This window comes from Nanorana parkeri, unplaced genomic scaffold (genome assembly GCF_000935625.1).
Source record: "Nanorana parkeri isolate BGI_ZX_2015 unplaced genomic scaffold, ASM93562v1 scaffold1287, whole genome shotgun sequence".
NCBI lineage: Eukaryota > Metazoa > Chordata > Amphibia > Anura > Dicroglossidae > Nanorana > Nanorana parkeri.
In genome coordinates, this window is record NW_017307555.1 from 304,313 (window position 1) to 321,173 (window position 16,861).

A 16,861-nucleotide genomic window follows, 5' to 3' on the forward strand; every position below is an offset into this window, starting at 1 on the left:
CCCGGGTTCCAGAGGGCCAGAGACCAGCAAGGTTGGTGTTGGCAGAGAGAAGGGAGAGAGACCAGAGAACATTCATTCACTGATCTCATTCCCACTGAATGAACATGAAAGCAACAATGATTTGTTCACTTCTAATTTCTGAGCTGTCATTCACTGGCCACATAGTTTTGGAAAGAAGCTGATAATGTACATTCTGTGCTTGCTCAGCTTCAATGGGCTGCAAAAGTGACATTCGGGATCTAACAGACCCCTAATATTTCCTTAAAGAGCACCTGTCACCAGTAACATGCTACCACATGGGGGGCTATCAGCTCCCTATGTATTAGCAATAACGTTAAATAACAAAAAGTTTGAAAAACTATTGTTGAATAAAATAATTAAACCACAAAATTTTAAAACCCCACTGCCCCTGCACACATATGAATGGAAACTCATGGTTCAGATGTGCTTACGTATAAAAACATAATTTGTGTCACATATGTTGGGTATTGTCATTCTCACTCTCTGCAGTGAGAGCAATAATTCTAGAGTCATTATTAATGATTGCCTCTAAATTGATGACCTGTACAAGCTTTAAAATGTAGCCTATGGACAATTTGGGATACTGAACTTTTTTGCTGTTTCACAGGTGCATAAAAGTTTGAAACTTGACATGTTTGGTATCTATTTAGTCAGCACTACCTCATCTTTTATATTTGATCAAAAGTGGGTATTATATTGTGTCTGTGTGTGCGCTAAGATCAATTTGAATGCAATTTTTACAGAGAAAAAAAAAAGTATGTAATTTGTGTGGCTTTAGGACTGATTCCCTCCAGATGCGTTGGAGCTGCACCAACACTAAATAAGGTGATTTGCCTTGTTTCAGACAAGCTCAGTTCACACCACTGCGTTGTGAGGTGTGTGCTGAAAAAAGTACTGCATGCAGTACTTTTTTTCAGAGCAGTGGAGTGGAGCATAAAACAACTGCATTGCACCTCTCTGTGCCCATAGAACTTAATACAATGTCACTCGTGACATATCAATAAAGTTCTAATAAAAAAAGTCAACAGTGAAATTTGCCAGGATTGGCGCATCAGCACTGTACCTGCCAATGCACCAAAGCAGCTGTGTGGTCCTTAAAAAGATTTTTTTGAGGCTTGAAAATTGATTATGAGAATAATTCTATTGTATTACTTTTCTAAATACTATAAACAGCAGCTCAGCAAGAAACCTGCAATTTTGTTTTATGAATATACAGAAAGTTTGGACTTTCCATGTTACTGCACTGCATATATAGACCTGAGTCAGAATTTTTTTTGGACATCCCCTTTAAAGGATAGGCTGACTCTAAATCCATTAGGAAATTGTATTCTGAGAATTCAGAATAAGTATATAAAATGATAACAACATTAACTATATTTGTACTAAATTTCACCATTCTAACAATCCAGTAATAATATAAAAATTGATACCTGTAAAATCATAGCAGTTTAATATTATAGTGCAAGGACCATGCAATGCTTTATATTATATCCCTATTACTCTATATGTTTACCTTTACTTTCATGTTCATCACTATTCATATGTTTTATGTAGGTTTTATGCTGCTGAGATTGCCATTGGTCTTTTCTTCCTCCACAACAAGGGAATCATCTACAGGTATTGCATGCACATTCTTGTCCTGTTAGTTCGTAGGATCAGTTCATGTCCCCTGTCTTATAGTAAAATATGGGGATATTGTCCTTTCAAATGCAAATAGAAATTTTCAAAAAGGAGTAAAAGTAAGGCCCCGTTCACACTAAGTGTTTTATCGCACGATTTCCACCGCGAAAGCGTGCATATTTCCCTGTGATATCGCTCTTTGTAGCTTGTCCAATGCATTTCAATGGAGCTGTTCACATCTCACAGCTCAACGTCGCCTGTAGCTCGTCACTCAAGCTTGTAGCTCGTACACGACCCTTTTTTCCACGGATGTCGCGCAACTCAGCTCCAATAGACTCCATGGTGCCGCGTAAAATCGCGCATTACCGGCGATATTGCACGACTTTGTCGCGTGATATCGTGCTACAAAAAGGTTACTTTTGCACTGAAAAAATGGAAGGAAAGAATGATGTCACATCAAGATCGCTGTTGATTGGTTACAGCCCAATGTAGCAGCGACGTAGTCCCGCCCACAAAATGCTCTATGTAGCGCAATAAAATGTGCACTGTCACTCAATATCGTGCAATGTAGCTCAAAGCTGCTCAGCATGAAATCACGCGGAAAAACGCGCAATATCCATGTCGCTCCGTGTGAATAGGGTCTAAAGTGTAGTAGTCCATGGCAGCTGTATGGATTTGTCTTGCTATACTCTGGCTTTTTTGCATGAACTATGGTTATTAAATAAGATTCAAAGCCAGTAGATTCATGCCAATAAATGTTATGCCAGAATGGATAGTGTGCATTAGATGATGTAATGTACAGTTAAAGTGAACATGAGCTGGAAACTCCTTATTTAATGCAGCAATGGCAGCATATGCAAGTACCTCTGAGCACCTTGTTTTGTTTTTTATTTATACACCTTGATACACCTTGATAAATTCCAGGTGTTCTATTATACAGGTTGGTCATGTGTAATCGGTTATGGGTTAGATGGTTTGTGTGCTTGACCCTTCCAGCATCACTATTGGTCCATTATTGTGATGGTTGGCTTCAATACCTAATTGGCTGGGCACATTTTTGCTATGGAGCACAGCAGTGGAGAGATCCCTTAACAGAAAGACCATTCTTCAAGAAAGCACCTAATAGGGAATTAAGATTTCCTTACTAAATCATGTGGCAGATGGCAGGTATTCCCCCTAACAAATGTTAGCATTTTGTTTACAAACAAGATCTCCATTGGGACCCCTCCTGTAGCTCACTCTTCCATGGAGCACAGACTTCGTGTTTGGAGCCTGCTGTACACTTTGCAAGCCAGGAGTGAAATGTTAGGTGGTCTTTTGGACCACTTTACAAATTCACTTGCTTGAACCATCCCAATTCACTGCAGGTTTTAATTCTAACAAATGAATCTACTCTTCCCTAATGTTAGGGAATGTTAATTGGTCAAATTAAAGGTGAACTAAAGTTTAATTTAAAATCGTTGTCAGGTAGATGCTATTTTTCTGTTTTTAAATTTCAACTGTATGTCATGTGTATGTTTTTTTTTTCTATTGAAATAATTCCCTGTATTCTGGTGACGTTGTATATAGGTACTGTCTAATTTGTTAATATTGTGTTATATGTTTTCATAGAGGTCTGTGGCACTCTGCTTATCTTTGTTCTAGTATTATAGTACGAATACCCTATGCACTTTTTCCACTTTTCTCTTCATGCTGACACTGCCTTTCTGTACACAGAGACCTGAAGCTGGACAATGTTATGCTGGACGCTGAAGGACACATTAAAATTACCGACTTTGGAATGTGTAAAGAGAACATTTTTAGTGGAGCTACTACTCGCACTTTCTGTGGAACTCCAGACTACATCGCTCCAGAGGTACTGCCCCTCTTCTTCACCATGCTCGCATAAATCTAGATCACAAGGACCTTTACAATTTGAACATACTAAGTATGCACTATGACTTTAAAAGGAATATTTCATACTTACATTTTCAGTGAGTAGATGGCGCTCCAGGCTACTTTTCACTTGTTTACCTGTGTATTCCTTTCTGCTGTGTACAGATCTCATTATCTCAGGCTTAAAAAGGCTCATATTTCCAAAAACAACTGTATGCATCAGAGAAGGGACTCATTATCCCTTGTTGCCTGCTCTGTCCACATGGGGCATGGACTTAAAATAAAATAAGAGATAGACAGTCTAAAGGTGCTGCTGCAGAAAAAAATCATAGTGCATTGTGACACAAGTGTCACGGATTCTCCCTGTAGTCTATGTGCATTTGTGAAACAAAGATATATGGGGGGGGGGGACGATGGACGATAAAGCAAGTAGGAATTTGGGTAGGCAGAATTAAAATGTACATATTGCTTTGCCCTGCATGCAGCTTCAGGTATAATAGTATAGGCAATGGAAGTAGCAGTTATCACTACAACTGTTTTGAAACCATAGTCAATGAAACTTACTGAAAACTAACTATTTGACTGTATCATGAACATTTTAGACCAGTGGTCCTCAACCACCCAGCCACAGCCTTCCTCCTGCTGGGCTGCAGCTTCTGGTCTGCTTTATGCCAATGGTATAGCGCATTCACTTGCTCTGCTGTTAATGCACTGCCCTGGTGCAAACAGTATTATTTGTGCTCTGCAAGGCATCAGACGTCAAGTGCCTCCTGCCCCTACCATTTACATTCACACAGTTCAATTCTGAGGCATTCACACCAGTCTTTACACCAGAGGAGCTTACACTCTAATGCCCCACCATAGCAACATAGTAGGTAAGGTTGAATAAAGACAAGGGTCAATCCAGTTCAACCTATGGGTGTATGTTTTTGCATGTCTACCACAGTCACACACAATTAGTATGCCTTTATATAGCTCTGACATACGTCAGAAGGAAATAGAGAATGAGAGCACGGGAGTGAGAAAGAGGAGAAAAAGGCAGAGCAAGAATGAAAAAAAAAAAGTCACACACTATTATTATACATTTATAAAGCTCTGATATTTTCTGCAGTGCTGTACAGAGACCACTAAGACATTCACGTTAGTATCTGCACCAGAAGAGCCTACACTCTAATGTCCCACCACAGTCACACACTATTATTATAATACAGACCTGACATATTCTGCAGTGCTATATATAGAACACATTCACATAAGTCTTTGCACCAGAGCAGCTTACACTCTAATGTTCCACCACAGTCACATACTATATTATTATTATTATTATTATTATTATTATTATTATTATTATTATTATTATCCCTTATATAGCTCTGACACATTCCACAGTGTCAGAAGGAAAGCGAGAATGAGAAGAGAAAGGAGAGAGAGAGGAGACAAATAATGATTTTGTCAATGTGTCTATTTAAATTACAGCATATCCCATACTTTTATTGTTTGAGTTTACACTTGTTTTTACTTTTTACTGTTGGAGCATGGAAGGTTTTGGTTTCACTAAGGTTTTACAATCACTGTTTTAGACCATAAACATGGGGAAGGAAAGATGTATCCGTATGATTCATTCTATTTTACATCATAAATCATTTACTGCAGCGGTTCCAAAAGTGTCATATGTATACGCTAGGGTACTCTTCCAGGTAAAAGGCAGGGTCGGTGCAAGGATTTTTGCCAACTCAGGCGAAGGTGCATTTTGCCGCCCCCCCCTCCCCGGCTAGCACGCACGCACACACACACACACAAATCCCAGCAATAATACATTATACAGGCTGCTTAATATATTATTGCAGAGATTTGGTGTTCATCTATAGATCTATAGCTGTGTTCTGCAGTGTGCCGCTTTTTTTTTTTTAAACAGAAAGCTTTTAAAACAGGTCCCCCTTACCTGTTTCTGAACCCTTGTAAGTCGCGGCGGCGGCTCTGCGGGCGTGTGTCCGGCCTGTGTGGTGAGCGTGGCGTACGCGGCGTCACTCGTGTATGGAGCTGCGAACAGGCGGGCGTGAGAGGCGAGTGGGAAATTAAAATTTTTTCATGGTCGACAAATCGACCATGAAAAACATTGACAACGTTTTCCATTGTTGATTTTAATCGACTAATTGTTGCAGCTCTATATTATTGCTGGGATTTGTAGTCCTCTATAGCTGGTGGTATTCTCCATTGCGCTGTATAATGATTATACTGCGCAATGCAGATTACCACTGACCAGTTATAGAGGAACTACAAATCCCAGCAATAATACATTATACAGCGCAATGGAGAATACCAGCAGCTACAGAGGAACAACAAATCCCAGCAATAATATATTAACCAGCCTGTATAATGTATTATTGCTGGGATTTGTTGTTCCTCTATAGCTGCAGGTGTTCAGCATTGTGCCGCTGTATTATACAATGCACAATACAATACACAATACAATACACAATACAATATACAATGCACAATACAATACACTTTACACAATATATTATACAATGCACAATACAATACTGTATTGTATTGTGCATTGTATATTGTATTGTGCATTCTATATTGTATTGTGTATTGTCAATACACAATACAATATACTGTATATACAATGCACAATACAATACAAAATAATACAATACAATGCAGCATACCACGTGCACTTTGTCTTTGTAACATTACATACCGCTCCCACTTCAGCCAGCTCCCGATCCCTATTCCCGATATGAGTCCGACCGTGGGTCACCAAGAGAGGGTGAAATCGCCTCCTTACTCGGTTCCAACTTCAAAATTTGTGCACCGGGTGCTCCCGAGTCCCTCAACAGGTCGCCGTCGCCTCCAGGATGACGCCACTGCCGCCACACTGCCTGCTGGTCCGGTCTGTCCGTTGCTCCGCCTCCTGCAGCCCTCGCTCCAGTCCTTCACATGCGGCTGAGCGGCCAGGGGAACCAGGGGCGGGGCCACTTACGTCACTTACTGACGTAGCCAAGGAAGGACGAGACACTCAGTGAGACTGAGTGTCACTGAGTCTGAGACGTGAGACTGCACTGCACAGGTCAGCGCCGCATCCTTCAGATGCCGGCCGCCCGCCCGCAGCGGCAGCCCACACACTGAGAGTCTGGTCTCGATCGGGCGACTTTTCCGCCCTGTTCCCTGGCGCCGTAAGGCAAGTGCCCATCTTGCCTTGCGCTAGCGCCGGCAAGCTTAGTACGTATGTGCTATGCAAAAACAAACTGGTTTAATTATTTTCAGTTATTTCAAAAGTATAATGCATTGCTTGGAACAGAAGTTATGTCCAATAAGGGCAAATTTAGACCTGTGTGTTGTGGTTACCACAATGTACAGCAAAGCATGTAACATTTTAAATGGCACTTCAACTCAATAAGTCAACGTACCACCAATGTACCTGTGTTGCCGTGTAGCACCATGCACAGTAACGCACTGCATTAACAACAGTAGTACGTGTCTACTTATAAAGGTGCCCATACAATTTATCTTAAGCTGGCCATACACCTTACAATTTATCTGCAGATTTTCTGTGGTCAGATGGAAAAAGTGCAACTGATTGGCCCAGGTGGAGATTACTCCATCCACACATCTAATTGTAGATGGAGGAATCTGTTACACCTTTTCCATCTGACCACAGAAAATCTGCAGATAAATTGTAAGGTGTATGGCCAGCTTAAGTCTGTGGTTCGTTAGCCATTCAATTAAATGAATAATGCACCACAAAGGAAAGCATATGTCTGAATAAGCTTTTAAATATACACATTTGATACTTTATTTGAGATAACACAACTGGCACAGCAGGGAGTACATGGTAATTATTTGTTGTAGTGAAGGAGTACATTATACAGTATATAACCCTGAGAAACACTGACCCACAGTATGAAACGTGCTACATTCAGATGGAACATAAAACCACTAGATGGCACAGTTCTCTAACATTTAGTCTGTCGGTTTTAGTTTTTTTTTAAGTCTTTGCTTCCAAGGATTCAGTTAATGCCGGTATGCAATATATTTTATGTATTTCTTTTTGTTTTACAAATTTTATACTTTTTTTAAAAAATTCTGTTACTTAAAATGAGTGGTTCGGTTTGGTAGTCGGTATTAATTTTTCAAAATTAGTTCTTTCCCAGTGAATCATGATACTCCAACAATCAAAATTTATGAAATGCACTATTTGAATGATTTGACCTTTTTGAAGGGTCTGGACTTGAACTTGAAATGGAATTGCATTGCATTGAGCTTATATTTATTTATTTTTTTGCCATACATCAATGTTGCATTTTTATAAAGCTAGGATGATTTGGGCCCTTGTGTTTTTATTGTTTTTAATACTCTATGCAATTATGCAAATCAATGTGAAGGCAAAATAAAAAAAAACACATTGCAAACATTTCTTCAGCGCCAGCTGCTTTCCTAAAAGTATGCTGTGTTTGACTTGCTTCTGAGTCTGATGCCTATGTACAGTAACTCTTACATGGTTTAACTGCATTGAAATGGTTGAGGATTGTTTTTGGCCCTGAGAATTGGGTTCTGGTAGTTTTTGGTGCAAAAACAAGTAAAAAAACCTGTAGTCTGACTTCAATCCTTAATTGATGTCGACTTTAGCCTTGCTCTTAACACTCCTTTCATCTAAACCCCATAACTTAACCTGTAGATTTACCCTGAACATGGTCCTAAAAGGTAACCCTTAGTTAGGGGTTCATGAAGGGGTTCAAATGAACATTAGGGGGTTCATTTATAAAAGTTCCGTCTGGCTATATGGTGGGCGGATGCCGTTTGCATGGCACTGGCTCCTCTACATGGTGCTGATGAGTATAGGAATTTCCTATACTTGTCAGTGCCATCTAGGGGAGCTAGAGCTGAGTGGAGCTTTTACAAATGCACCACTATGACTTAACCCTTACGTTTTCCCAGACCTTAAAGAAGAACTCGGGCATATGAAATCTTAACCCTTGCAGTGGTGCTACCCCTCACACTCCAAGAGTTAAGTGCTCATTTTGTCTAGAGAGCTAAAATAACAACTATCAGAAGGCTGGGGAAGAAAAGAGAAAAAAGCTATGCAAAGAATACAAAGCAGGCAATTATCTAGAAGTATCTGTTTGTAGATTGTCATTACTAAACATTTCTAAAGGTGTCTTTGTTGTTATTTTAAAGATATGGGTAAAGGTCCACTTTAACACTAAGGCCTCATTCACACTAGAAAAGGCCGCCACGTACAGCTCCGTGCTGCGTGCACGGCCATCTGGCAGCTTGCGGGAAGGACAGGTGCTTGGTACGTAGCTGTTAGGAAACAGGGGGTGTTACCACTTCACGGAGACAACAGGCACGGCGCAGGGCACGTGTTCCCCTCCAGCCTGGTAGAACTCCTGGTGCCTGGGTTGCAGGTGCGCATGAGCCTCGGTGACCAGGGGTGGTCTTACATTCCCTGGCTATAAAAACCTGGCCAGAGCTCTGGCTTGTTGCTGGGTTATTCCACCCTATGGTGTGATTACCTAGCTCCCCATCAATGTATCTTGCTGCTGCTTCCTGACCCCTCATCTGGACCCCCTGTTGCCGAACTTGGACTGACTTTCGCCCCTGAACCTTTGCTGCCTGCCTCAACCCGAATTGCAGTTTGACTTCTCTTTTGGATTGCCCCTTTTGTACCTCTGCCTTTGGACGCTTCAGGCCACTTCCTGCCAGTGGGTTCCACTCCACTCTGCCAAGCCACCGGCACTCCTGACAGTAGCCCCTGTCATTCTCTATAGGAGTATGCGGCCGTACGCCACCCTACGCTCACCCCAAGTGCAGGTCCGTGCGGGTGTCCCAGGTCAGACACAGACAGGATCCATCCTGTCAGCATACAAGTACGGACACCCGCACCCACACGTACGAGCAGGGCGGGTGAGTGTAGGGTGGTGTACGGCCGCATACTCCTATAGAGAAGGACAGAGGCTGCGTACTAATCACACGCAGCACCTCTCCTTCCCAGGAGCCTCCCAATACGGCCGTGCATGCAGCACGGATCTGTACGTGCCGGCTTTTTCTCGTGTGAATGAGGCCTTAAAGTTTTACACCGTAAAATTTAGTCCAAGACAACCTAACTTTAACCCTTAGCATAAAATAGCTCCAAGCCATCTCCAACCCAAAATCCCTAGCACCAAGCTGACCCCTTCCAAGGCACACTTATTTTGTCCTTGTTGAACCTTTTGGGCCATCACTGGAATCAGCACATAAACCATCTCTACTCCAAGGAAAGCGGCATCAAGATTTTGGCAGAGAAGATTACTGAGTAGGATAGAAAATGCATAATTTTGTAGTCCCATATGTTTTTCAGCCAAAAACGATATTTCCACAGAATGGACAAAACCACTTTACCTTAATTATTACTCGTTTATTAATTTTTTATGTATTATCCTATACCTGACAACATACTGTATATAAATTTTTTAGAAATTACACTAAACTCAGGAGTTAAATCTTAAAAATACATTCAGGGACCCGAACTATTAACAAAAATCTTATTTGTTCATAACTCAGCTGCAGATCTTTAAATCCTCTCTAAATTTTTGCTGACACTGTCCATCCTTCCGGAGTGGCTACTTTTGTTCCCCATGGACCTTCTGTGTGTTGTAAAGTAGCCACCGCTCCCTCCCATGATGGACTACAATCTCATGTTTAGTTTAATTTACTAATTTGTATTGAGATTGGAGTAAGCTTGGACCGGTGGCTACTTAACAACACACACAGGGACCATGGGAAACAAAAGCAGCCACCCTCCAGAAGGAAGGACAGTGTCGGCACATATTCAGAGATGATCTGAGGATCTACAGCCGAGTGATACGCAAATAAGATACATTTTTGTTAATAGTTAACCACTTCAAGACCAGGGTGTTTAAACCTCCTTCTTGTCCAGGCCATTTTTCAGTATTTTGACATTTACTCAGTATTGACATTACGCTGTATTGAAATTAATGTTATACCATTTTTTGGGGACAGATAGAGCTTTCTTTTAGTGGCATTTAATCACCACTGGGGTTTTTTTTTTTTTTGCTAGGAAAAATTACCTAACATTTTGCAAAAGAAAACATTTATTATTACCCATTTTTTTGGTGAAATACAAAAAACGGGGTCACGTCAGGTATATAGACACCAAAGCCTTAAAATTGCACGCACCTGTGAAACCACAAAAAAATACATTACCCAAAATTGCCCATGGATGACAATTTAAAAGCTTTTACCGTTTATCAGTTTAGTATTATTGCTTGCGATCCAACATTTGTGTAGCGCAATTGTCGTTTTTGCTTGTTAGCGCATCCAACGCATATTTACATATATATTTGTTGTTTAAATGTTTTTAAGTGTGACTTGAATTTTTGTATCTTTTTTTTACACTTAATGTTATTGCTATCACGTAGGGGGCTAACAATCCCCCGATGTGATAGCACAGGCAAACTGACAGGTCCTCTTTATGGAGACATTAGGGGTCTCTAATACCCCTAATGCCACCTAGGGATCCCCAAAGAAGCTGATGAAGCAGAGACCTGAAGCAGTGTCCGTACCATTTCTCTGCCACCAATGTATGGCATTCAGTGGAACATAACTGTTGCCAGTTGGCCACGTCAATGTGCCATAGGTTGGTGGCTGTTACGGTTCTGCTATAAGCTCATGGTCGCTTTAGCTTATATCAGAACGGTTCCCTTGATGGCCCCCTGTAAAGTAATAGCTGTCATCAGTGGCTGACAATCCACTGATGACAGCTATTAACAAAAATTCCGTGCGACCCTCCCCCCACCTGCACCGACGGCATTGCCGCTGGCCTCTGCATCTTCTCCTGTTTTTCCTCGGATCCCCACTGCTCTCCCGCGCCTTCATGGGCTGAGGCAGCAGGGATCCGAGGAAAAATGGTCGGCGAGGGGGAAGAGGGAGCCGCAAGATCAGGATGGCCAAGCGGTGTGGAGATCAGAGCCGCCGGCTGTTAATCCTGGATCGTCTGCGGCTCTGTGATTGTGCGTGCAGAGCAGTTCAGGATGGAGAGCGGGAGGATCGGTATTTACTGTTCAGAGCAAACACTGGAGTAATCGGCTGATCACTTCAATGTTTGTAAACAACTGGGGATACATAGTACTATGTGTCCCCAGTTAGGAATGAACAGAAAGTCCTTTACATCACTTCCTGTTCATTCATGAGTTTCTCAAAGGGTGGAAGCCTCAGTATACAGGCTTCTACCTATTCATAAACTGGATGATAGTAAAATGTTTTACTATCACCAGTTATGAATGGGAAGCCTCTGTACTGAGTGCTTTCCATTCATTGAGTGTTAAGGCTGCAGAAAAAGAGATTGAGGAATCTGTGTCCTCAATTCCTTTTTCTAATTTAAAAAGGAAATGGTCCCCTAATATTTCCCCAAAGCCCCCCAACAGTAAAAAAAATCAATGAAAGTAAAAAAAAAATTATTAATTTAAAAAAAAAAATCTGTACAAAAATTAACTAATAAAAAAAACACAACTCCCCCCCCCACACATAACATACACATGCACCATATTGTGGTGTACACCATGTACTGTGATGCATTGTTAGAAAGTATCGCTTGATTTTTTTAAAATTTCCTTTGTAGAATAACATTAATTTAACTGTGGCAGCGCATGGCAAAGCGCTGTGATGCATTGCCGTGCATTGCGATACACTGTGTTGCGATTAAATGTACGCCTGTGTCATTTTATCATAACACATACACCAACACAGTGCAAAAACGTTTTGTTACATAAGTAGTTTATTTACAGTTTTGCGTTATTTAATTTTTTTACCTTTTCGTAAAAAGGCGCAATTTTAAATATTTGTTATTAACTCGATGCAGTTTTATCTTTTAGATTTAGTAAGAAAAGTATTTTTGTGCACTGGCACTGATTTTAGTGTGCTTTAAATTTTATATTTTTATCCGTTTCATATTGATTTGATAAACATTTGTGCAATTATCGCAGGACCTCCAAAATTAGTAGCACCATCTTTTTGACAAATGAGGTTTAATGTTGATATAAATGTAAAGCTATGCACCTTGGGACTAAAAACATGCACGCTTCATATACTATTTGGGGGAGTCAATGATGGAGAAAGATCTGGGTGTTCTGGTAGACCATAGACTGAATAACAGCATGCAATGTCAAGCTGCAGTTTCTAAAGCAAGCAAAATACTTTTTTGTATAAAGAGGTCTAGACTCCAGATATAGAGACATAATCCTGCCCCTGTACAAAGCATTAGTAAGTCTCATCTGGAATATGCAGTTCAGTTTTAGGTACCAGTTCACAAAAAGGATGTTGTGAAACTGGAGAAAGTGCAGAGAAGGGCGACCAAACACTGAATTTGTTCTTTCTGGAGAAGAGAAGATTAAGGGGGGACATGATCACCATGTATAAATACATAAATGGACCATATAGTGAGCTTGGTGCCAAATTATTCACTTTAAGGTCACTGCAAAGGACAAGGGGGCACCCTTTGCGTCTGGAGGAAAAGAGGTTTAATCTTTGCATGCGGAAAGGATTCTTCACAGTTAGAGCTGTGAAAATGTGGAATAGACTCCCCCAGGAGCTAGTTCTAGCGAGCTCAGCTAACTGTTTAGAAAAATCCTGGATGCATTCCTAAATGCACAGAATATTACTGGATATTGACATCTTGTAAGTATAATAAGCACTAGAGACTGTTGATCCAGGGAATATCCGATTGCCTTATGGGATCAGGAAGGAATTTTTTTCCCGTTGGAGCAAATTGAACCATGCTTTATAGGGGTTTGTTTTGCCTTCCTCTGATCAACTGTGGGTAACTGTGGGCATAGCATTCTGTTTTAGGTTTTACTTTTTTTCTTTCCTATATCTATAGGTTTAACTCCATTGACTTGTGTCTTTTTTTCAACCTGACTATGTAACTAACTATGTGACCTGGCACCAGCCTTTTGCCTCTTGTAGTCTTTGTGCAGAAGGGCTGGAGTGTGAGCGGAATAAGAGGCACAAGGAGCCAGTCAGTTCATAAGCGGACAAGAGGAGTATGCTAATAGGAAAAGAAAGCAGAGTGATGGAGAGATGTGCTCATCGTTCTGCTGCCTCTACAGTCTTTATCTAGTAACAGGCTAGCCCGAGTGCATGGTGACCTGGGCTCAGACGAAATGGGTTGAATGACGTTAGCCATCAGGCTGGAAACATCTTGCAGCAGGGAAAATCTCTGGATAGTAGGGATGTCCCGATACCACTTTTTTAGGGCCAAGTACAAGTACTTCCCCTCAAGTACTTGCCAATACCAATTACCAATACTTTTTCTTAAAGGGACAGGTGTCTTTTTAAAAAACAATACAGACTAATGGTTTTAGGCCAATTTCTTTATGATTATGGAGAACTTTAATTTAAGACTGTTTTAGAACAATAAAACATTTGTATTTGCTTTCACACAGTTGTCATGAAACTACAAATCCGATCATGCATCTGCCTCTGGGATCATTTAACCTATTCATGTTAGCAGGGGAGAATTGTAACTCTATTACTGCAGTGTACTGGAAGTGTGTGCTATGGATCATTTAACCTGGTACACACTTCCAGTACACTGCAGTAATAGAGTTACAATTCTGCCCTGCTAACATGAATAGGTTAAATGATCCATAGTACAACTACATGTTATGTACTATGGATCATGATTTAACCTTGCTGGTGAGGTCATAGTCGGCGCTGTGAGGGAGAGCAGCGGCGAGTCAAGCTGGTCCGGTGGGAAGAGCTCTAGGTGGGGTCCTAATTTAGCTGGCCGGCAACTGCCCAGAGGTGCCGCGTGTGTCTGGGTCCTCTGGGCAGTCGCCAGCCAGCTAAATTAGGACCCCACCTGGAGCTCCTCCCAGCGGACCAGTGCTGACTCGCCCCTTCTCTGTAAAGCTTAGTAATTCAATTTTCAGTATCAGTAACTTACACTTTATAAATGCAACTCAGCTGCGGATAACGGGCTAACATCAGGATCTGACTGATTCGATATAAATGCCCCAGTCTGTAGATTGCACAGGGAAAGTAATGGGATCACTATTTCATCTGTATTTCTTCATACAGGTAATGTCACACAAAAAAAAAAGTAAATGCCTGCCTGCCTGTCTATGCAAAGTAACATTAGAGAAGAGTTCACAGCAATGCAAGTGTCACAGATACTTGCGGTTGGTTGTGTTGCCACATTTAGGGTACCCTCCGAGGTTTGACTGAGAGTGCTGGAACTCAAGAGGATCCTATGTGATCACTTGCAAGCTTCTAGTGGTACTCTTTGTCTTAAGGTACACTGTCCCTTTAAGATAAGCTGGAGTCCGACGTCCAGGGTGAATTGTTTAGTAGTTAGAAGCAGTCAGCGGATGATTCAGTGGGAGGATTGGAAACAATAGGAGACGGTCTCTGGTCTCACAGTCTGCAAGGCTGACATGCAAGGACCAATCACAGTGTGGAGGAAGCAGAGCAGCGAGTAGAGCTAAGCTGTCAGTGAGAGGGAAGAGCAGAGCGGTGACTCATACTCTGCAACCGAAGGAGACAGCCGATGGGGGAAATGATCAGCGTCTGAACTTATTACTGAGACGCCGGCCATTTCAAATCCCGCTGCTTTATTCTGACAGCTAGTGACGAGTGGCAGCGTGATGCTGAGGAAGTGGGCGGCGCCGAACGCCGCTCTGGGATCGTGGACGGGTAAGTATCTTACATGCAGCCTGTAGGTAAAGAAAAAAAAAAGCGCAAGCTTCGGCGTTTTGTATCTGGGCATTTTGACAAGTACAAGTACTTGTCAAAATGCCTTGTATTGGTACCGATACCGATGCTAGTACCGGTATCGGGACATCCCTACTGGATAGAATGTTAATATTGCAACAAAAGCTGGTTTTGTTTTATCTTTTTATGGGCAATTCATTTTTATCTTGTTATTTTTGGTTGAAGATTGAAAATCACTTTTATAATATAAATGTATATCATATAAAGTATATAAATATGTTTTAACATGTTAAAGTTTATATAAACTGTCAGTAATTGGGTCTACATTTACTTTAGAGAGAATCTTGTATAACAATTACATTTTTAAACCTTGATTTAAAGTTTTGCCACTTTCCAGACTCTCTAATCACCAGCTCATTATGTGTAACACGTAGAAGGTAATGCACCTGCAGACTTGCAGAGTCACACAGTCTACTTTTTAATGTACCGTTTTTTTACAGTCACAGTGTTCTAAAAGCACATATCTGCCTTTTGTTTTTTGGAGCAACGAAGAGCTCTTTTGTAGTCTCAGCTCCTCAGGCTTCCGTTAGACAGTATGAGGCCACAGGGGAGTTTCATTAGCTAAGCATATGTAAAATAAAAGCTTTAACCTAGATCAGTTTGTTTCTCCTCTGCTTTTCTATCTTGTACTTGTCATGTTCCATCTGAATAACTAGCACACACATTACCTGACAAGGGGGATCAACACTTTCTGAAATAACCAGCTGAGGACAGCAGATGGCATCACAGATCAGAATAATTGGGAAAGCTGCTCTTTTTTTTGTGCTTATTTTCTGGCTTAAATTGCATCTTTTAAAATGATATGTGTATACAGGCAGTCCCCAGGTTACGAACAAGATAGGGACTGTAGGTTTGTCCTTGAGTTTAATTTGTATGTAAGTTGGAACAGGTACATTTTTAAGTGTAACTCTAGCCACAACATTTTGTTTTGTTTTAGATAGCATAGGGAAGGGTTAACCCCCTGTAACGTTTGTTTTGCTGTGGGTGCCCCTGTTCAGAAGATTTCCCCTCACTTTCTGTCCCTGTGACAATTGGATTTTGAAAATGTTGGATTGTCATGGAAACAAGGATTGGTGATAAAGCTTCAAAGGAGACACCTTTTTCCCATGATAACCCTTACAGGAGTGAATTTCCCTTCCTAGGGGTAGATTTCCTCTCACTTCCTGTTGTCTCAATTACGGGAAGTGAGATTAAATCTTTCTAATGAGGATATAGACAGCAGTAAAAACCTCACAGTGACCCGGAGGAAAAGGAGGGCACCCCTCGTCTGCACATCTAACAAGAGCCAACTTCGTACGTACAGTACTACGAATCAGACCCAAAAAGGCAGGCACTCCTCGTCGGCACGAGTGCGGTAGCATTACAACTACTGAAATGCTGCGCGGTACACTTTGGCTGCAGCCTGGGACCCCCTGCTGTATAGCATGGTTTGTAAGTAGGGGTTGTATGTAAGTCGGATGTTTGTAACTCGGGGACTGCCTGTATTATACTAATATACGCCTTAAAGGATAACTTTGAACTTCAAAGACCCTAATCAATCTGCCTGGACCAATTAAAACGGCTCTGT

The 16,861-nt window shown here is 41.3% G+C and overlaps 1 protein-coding gene across 3 annotated transcripts in view; it reads left to right on the forward strand.

Annotated features, from left to right (window-relative positions):
• PRKCG (protein kinase C gamma) overlaps positions 1-16,861 on the forward strand; it is a 338,573-nt gene that overhangs the window by 293,570 nt on the left and 28,142 nt on the right. For all 3 annotated transcript variants that reach the window (XM_018569099.1, XM_018569100.1, XM_018569101.1), the window contains 2 exons: positions 1,576-1,638; positions 3,358-3,496. In XM_018569099.1, the coding sequence (XP_018424601.1) occupies positions 1,576-1,638; positions 3,358-3,496 (202 nt within the window). The remainder of the gene's footprint in view (positions 1-1,575; positions 1,639-3,357; positions 3,497-16,861) is intronic.